Genomic DNA, 6,813 nt, shown 5'->3' on the forward strand with positions numbered 1-6,813 from the left:
TGGTGTGGGGCTTTTTAATTTACAGTGAAAATATTTCATTTTTTAAAGGCAGAACCAAGGATTCTGATCTGAATGTTGACTCCATGTGAGGATTGGTGGCTTTGGGAAAAAAATCTGCCTGTTAAAGTGTCATTTTCACATCTTTTCTAGGGTGAATGATACACGGCCTCTGCTGCAAAGTCCCTATTTTATATTTTAACGCCGGGTATGTGGAGATTCCATCAAGTACCTGTCACATTTTTCCTCTGTTTAATGCAGACGACAACACACTGCACGGGCCAGTGTTCCTCCAGGAGCCCAACAGCGTGATCTTCCCCTTGGATTCAGAGGAAAAGAAAGTGAAGCTGAGCTGCGAAGTCAAAGGAAATCCCAGACCAACCGTTGGGTTTGTTGAATGTTTAACTATTCTTTAGTGCGCGCTCTGCACCACAGTGGTGTCCCCAAGAGCCCTTCTGCGTGTCTCCTGCGGTGTAACTCAGCGATGCCCCCGGACTCTACCACAGCACTTGATAATAAAAAAACCCTCAGGCATCAGGAAATCACCACATCTTGCAGCGCAGTTGCAAAACTTGGGCAAGGGTTCAAAAAGGGTCTGAAGGATCATAAATAGGCTGAGCTGCCAGATGAGCCATCCTTTTCCATAAACGTGGAATTCTTTTCAGCTTTCGTAACTGCTTTGGGATCCTTAGAAAAAAGTCGCTGTACCGCTACGGAGCTGCTGTAAATGGTTTAGGCTGCTGGTTTTTATCCTTTAGTGCCTTTCTCATTTTGTTCACCAAAGCGATGCCACTCGGAAGCTGATTAGAGTTGTCAGCCCTCAGCCACCGTGCTGTCTTCTGACACGAGTGACTATTTAATGCAGTGAACTCTGTTGACTCACTGGTGCGAACATATTCATACGTTCCGGTACAGGGAGCTGCTCTGCGGCTCCTTCACGTGCTCCATTAAGGGCCGGTGGGGATGAGGGTTGCTGTAACTGAGGCAACACAGTGCTGGAAGTTCTCAGTGCCCCAGTTTGTGATGACATCTGCTGTGAGTGAATTTTCTTAAATTTTAAGACAAGCAGCCGGCAGGTCATGAGAGGGGAGGAAAAAAAAAGCCTTGGTGGTCTTGAATGGTGTAAAGATCCTGTCTCTGGGACTTCCCCTTGCCCAGTGATGAATTCCAAAGAGCAGCAGCACTGGCGACTCCAGAAGCATTAATCATATCAGAGACTGAAATATATGTCAAAGCTCTTTCAGTTAAATACTGGAGTATGTCACTACCGCGACGGAAATTTGTGTTTTCGTGCTTTATTTTTTTTAAATAGTGAAAGATGTTTTAAATCTTTGTTTGCTTCAGGATGTATTTTCGAATACCCAAGAGTGTCCATTAATATTGGCAGAATTTAACTTTGGCATTTTATGCTGCAGGTGGAAGTTAAATGGAAGCAGTATTGACACCGGTATGGATTACCGCTACAGCGTGGTGGAAGGCAACCTGTTGATCAATAATCCCAATAAAACCCAGGATACTGGAACATACCAGTGTGTAGCAACAAACCCGTTTGGAACGATTGTCAGCAGAGAAGCAAAGCTTCAGTTTGCTTGTAAGTAACTACTCAGGCTCCACTCCTGCCGCTCCTTTCCTGACCCTCCCTAACGCGTTACGTGGTATTCACGGAGCGCTCCTGGAGTAGAGAAAGACCTCGATTTAGAGGAGAAATGTGGATGAGGACTAGGTGCCTTGGTTCGTGATTATTTAGCTGAAATTCTGTGTATTTTGCAGGGTAAAATGTCATTTCTTGAGAAAGAGGGTACTAGGAAAGTATCTGGGAAATGGGATCTCTCCATTGATTTTTCCCTTCCTTGGGGAGTTAAAGCTTCAAAATATTTGAAGGCCAATACTCCTTATAAGGGATAAATTCCCAAAAACAGTTTTCACAAGTGCTGCGCCTCAGGACTCTCAGGTCTGGGTGATGCTTTGTAACTGTGTGTAAAAGGAAACAGGCTGCTGCTAATTTATTTTGGGTTAAACTCAGAGTTGCGGTTTCTTGATGAAGGCTAAAGGTGACAAAAGCCACCGGTCTTGATGTGATTTAGTGTGATATGAAATGCTGTAAAGCTGTTTTGAGGTGCAGGATAAAGTCTGTAAGAGTGGGCAAACGGTAACGCAGGACCACGAGTCATGTTTTTTTCTTGTGAAGCTGTGAAGGTGAAGGCAGAGAGTCGATACATGGGCTTATTCATCCGTCAGCTCTGATTTCTGTGGTCCTGGGAGGGGTGTATGTAGCAGCTTAGTAATTACAGCAGGAGCTGCTGTAAAACGTCCTTGCACGTGGGTTTACATAGTTTACAATATATTATCTATTTGCTTGTGACCTGCCTGAGTTTTCCTGTGACCAAAGGTGAGTTTTCACTCTGGGTGGGTGATGAACAGCTTCCTCAAGACCAGTCTCATCGCTCCAGGTTTCAGTGTGTCAGGGCGATCGCTTCACAAACACCGCGTTGGTCTGCTGCTCTGGGGACCACGTGTGCCACAGCTCGTGGTCTTCTGCGAGCTAAGCAGGGGGAGCCGGGGAAGCAGCGTTATTCCAAGCCCCGCACTTCAACACCCCCTCGGTTGGGGTCCTACTGCTTGCTGAAGTCAGTCGTTTAAGGATGAGCCCGGTACCGGGTTGCAGCTCCTTTGGTGCTGGTCTCAGGCTTCGGAGTTGAGGGTGTGGGACTAGGAGGGAAGATGCTGATGCTGGCAAGTGCAGTAGCCACAAGCTGCTTGAGTGGAAATACATCCACTTCCTCATCTATTTAAATTGTTAGGCACTTGGTAACTAAGAGCTTGCAAGTGAAGAGAGTTCTGCAGAAAAATAAGAAACCTGTAAGAATTTATCTTTGCTTCAGATACAGAACGTTTATTAAATTCTGGTTAATTTGTCTATCTCAATCAATGATACACCTGGCAAAAATCTTTCAAGCTTTCTAGCTGAGCAAATCCAAATTGGGTTTGAGTGATTCTTAGTTAAGAAGATCGAATTCAAAACCAAGGTTTGGTAAAGCAGCGAAGAGGAGCTTGACTAAATGTGTTATTTTAGATTCCTAAAATTTATGTTAGATTGCTAAATTAGCACAAACAGATCAGAAATTAAATAAAAAAAAAATCATTGCTGAGTCTTTTGAGTCTAATGTCTGTGGGTTTGAGCTTTTTTTTTTTCCTTCTCTTAAGGGTCACATTCTGAACCCTGGGGCATCACTCATATCTGTTCATTCGGTCTTTAAGGGCTGTATTTTTCTTTTCTCACGTTTTCACTGCAGATTAAACTGTGATCTAACTATTCAACTTCCTGTGCAGGTCAGAGCGGGTCAGCAATTTAATCCTTGAAATATGTATTTAGGTTACAAACTCATTATGATAAAAGTGCTAATATTTTCCCCCAATACTTGCATTATGATATAACATTTACATTTCATATTTGTTCTTTTTTTTCAATGCTAGTTGTCTCCCAACATATTTTCTGACAGTTAAGGAATCTGATGTGCCACAGGAAGAGAATATGGATTAATGATAACTTAAAGCCTGTCTTTATAGCAATCCAGGCTCTCAGCAAATAAAAAGAAAAGCTTTAACCTCTGAGTGTGGATCCTAATAACGGTTTTTCAAAAACGATACATGCAAACACAGCCCAACTAGGTTAAATTATGTGCTTTTTATTTTAGGGGACGGGACTGAGCTTGACGATTTTATTCACTGTGCCATAGTTTCTGTTTGGAAATAACACTGAAATCAGTAAGTTATTCCCGGAAAGTAGCTCCAATGCAGCAGTTTAGAGATGTCCCACCCCTTCAGAGATGCGATTAAAGCTGTTTACTGTGGCCCGGATCCTGCTTCCGTTGAAGTCGACGATAAAACTTGTATTGATTTTTAGTGGCACCAGAGCTGGCCCAAGCCCTCCGTAAGGGATGAGTTAGCAGGTTGTTCCGCCTGCTCAGCTCCCGTCCTCTCTGGCGTGACCGAAGGTCCTGGGCGCGGGTGGGAGAGTGGCATCGCTCGGTCACCGTCAGCGGGATGCGCTTTTCCCGAGCGTCCTTGCCAAATGAGTTCTACTGACTGTGACATCGTTTACAAAAGGTAACATCAGTGCACAGAGGTGCTGAAAGTTGCCTTTTTACCCACGTCTCCATAGCCATAGTATCACCGAGTGGAGTCCAGGGGCAGGCTTCGCGAGCTGGTCTGTCTGAGGTGTGAGGCAGCATCGATGCCCTTCCTGAGAGAAGCTTGCCAGCCTCTGCCCTGCAGCATCCGCAGAGCCTGCTCAGGTGTATTTGCAGGACAACGTGTTAAGATTTAGTTTCACTGGTTTTGGTGGCCTCTGCCAGCACTGATCTTACCCGCTAGCAGCTACCGCTGATCATCCAGAGTACACTTGTACTCCGTGCCCTGCGCAGGAAATGACCCAAAGGCTTTCAAATCTGTTCCTTCCCCTTCTCGTGGCCATTGAGTGTGGTAGATGTCCAAACGATTGAGAGCCTGGTGTCTTTTGCAGAAGCCCCTGATCTGTCACCATGTGTGGGTGACCATGGATGGTTCCAGCTTCCACGTGACTTGTGGCTCTTGTCTGCCGCCTTTGGGTCCGCTCGTGTTGAAGAACAGGTTTGTAAAGCCAGATTGTCAAACGTGTTCTCCTCGAGCAGCGCTGGTGGAAGTGGGTTCAGAGGAAATGGGACTACGTAAGGTTTTCCTTCCTGTTTGTAATTCTTTGCTAAGCGATGTCCAGATCTTCTCTGTTGTGATCAGGTTGGTGCGGTGGGATAAGCCAGGCAGGACTCTCCCCAGCCAAGAGAATGGCAGTTGCTCTCTTACCTTTCGGCTGATTTCTGAGCGCATGTAGAGTAACTTCTCTAATTGGACATTATCTTCAACATCTGTTTCACTTTGCTGAGACCACAGTTTGTTTCTTACCCCTAAAGCTTTGAGGCCAAACATTTCTGCACGTCTCCAGGAGCAGTGCAGAGGGTCACTGAGGACACTCCTGTGCCCCTCACCTCACGGGTCTCCAGGCTGCGTCTGCCTCATCACTGCCTCCACCCGCTCAGCTAATACATCCCTGGGGCGGGGCCAAGGCTCTGCTCTGCTCTTGCAGCAGATGACCCCTGTCTTCTCCTGTGGAGCCATCTCCAGTGCTGTTGGATGAAATATCCTTTCCCCGCTGTGATAACTAGACTCAGTTTGGCTTGAAACTCCTCAGCAGGATTTGCAGTTTAACCTGAGAAGACACAAAGACAGTGCTACCTGCAATAATGCTGGTTTTAGCAGTGGACCCTCCGGCGAGCTGGAGAGCAGCCGTGCAGTGGCCATTGCCTTTCTCATCAGTGCCCAGGTTTGTTCCGTGTTGTCGATTCTGAAATGAGTGTCCAAAGAGGAAAATTGAGTTCAAATCGGTGCCATTTTCCAGCCTTACTGTTGTTTTGCCCCCCATTGTTATAGAAACTGCCTAAAAGTGATGGTGGTGAAACATGAGCTGTTAGAGAAATGGGATCTGCTTTTTGGGAGTGTTTGGCGTTTTGCACGTTGATGGCTGGTGTCCTGCTTCCTGCTCTGCATGCTGACGCTTCTTGGAAATCAGTGTCTTCCCAACCCCATAGCAATTTTCTGTGAGTTTCCTTCAAATCTGTAATTTAACAGGTCCATGCTAATGCTGTGGGTATTTTTGACAGCTGGCAAAAATGATGTTGAGATGGCCAGGGGCTGAGGTACCAGTATTTAGAACAGAAACAAGGCCCCAGGAGAGGGCATGGTGGGGTTGAAGGATGGGTGTCCTCAGAGGACGCTGGAGCAGCAGCAAAGCATTGCTGTGCTGCCCCTGGGATCCATTGGATTACTCATTTCCAGAAGCTCTTAACTTCCTCCTTCATTACTATGAACATGCTCGTAACTGCAGAGAATCACAGTGTTGTTTCTGAAGACTGTCCCCCCCACACACTTCATTGAAGGAATGTGGCTTATGGAAGTGTTTCTGCAAAAATAATTGTTACGCCTGAATTAGCAGCGAGGACTCAGCAAACGGCAGCAGAAAACACCACTGTAACGTGGCGGTAATGAGAATACTTCGGGGCTTTGACCTGCCATCCCCAAATAATTTCACTGTGATGGTAGAAAAAGAAAATTACTCCCAACGTCATACTGAAAAGGATTCTTTTCAGTATTCCCATTGCTGGAATGATTCCTGCTATATCTTGTACCCAAGCAAATCCCATAATTTTTGCTATTAGTTGCTAAGAAACAAATTATAATTGCAGCTCAAATTCTTTACTGTTGCACCCTCTTACTGCCCTGAAGTGCGTTCATTTTCTTTTTGGAGATTAAATGATCAATGAAGTAATTCTTTCAGGAACAATTAATAACGAAAACATTTTCAGAGAGCCACCAAACTATCTGCCTCGCCTCGCCTAAACAAACAAGCACGACGGCCACCGCCCGGATTGATCAGCGGAGTGATGCTCGGCCGAACCAGGCACTGGCACGCCAGTTAAATCATTTCCACCGTGATTACGAAAGTCTGAGCGGTGAGAAAAGCTGATGTTTTAAGCCTCCTGGAAATGAAGGCGAACACAGGGTTTGGGTTGGTTTTTTTTCAGGAGTCAGAATGCAGTGGGGATGGTGGGTGCGCAGCTCTGCTCGTCCCTTGGTAGCCCCTGCCTGCAGCCCCCTGCTGTGGGACACGCGTGCCCGTGCCCCAGGACTGGTTTGCAGCCCAGTGTCGAACCTCCACACCCGGCTGTTTCTTGCTCACAGAGAAACTGGTGTAAAGCTCCCACAGTGAGCCAAGGAGAGAGCAGG

General features: G+C 46.2%; 1 protein-coding gene across 1 annotated transcript in view; it reads left to right on the forward strand.

Moving 5' to 3' along the window:
- Positions 1–260: 260 nt before the first annotated feature.
- LOC104495774 (contactin-4-like) overlaps positions 261–6,813 on the forward strand; it is a gene marked incomplete at its 3' end in the record, with an annotated part of 97,177 nt that continues 90,624 nt past the window's right edge. The window contains exons 1-2 of the mRNA XM_010138789.1: positions 261–385; positions 1,413–1,588. Of these exons, the coding sequence (XP_010137091.1) occupies positions 1,447–1,588 (142 nt within the window). The remainder of the gene's footprint in view (positions 386–1,412; positions 1,589–6,813) is intronic.

This window comes from Buceros rhinoceros, unplaced genomic scaffold (genome assembly GCF_000710305.1).
Source record: "Buceros rhinoceros silvestris isolate BGI_N320 unplaced genomic scaffold, ASM71030v1 scaffold3616, whole genome shotgun sequence".
Classification (NCBI taxonomy): Eukaryota; Metazoa; Chordata; class Aves; order Bucerotiformes; family Bucerotidae; genus Buceros; species Buceros rhinoceros.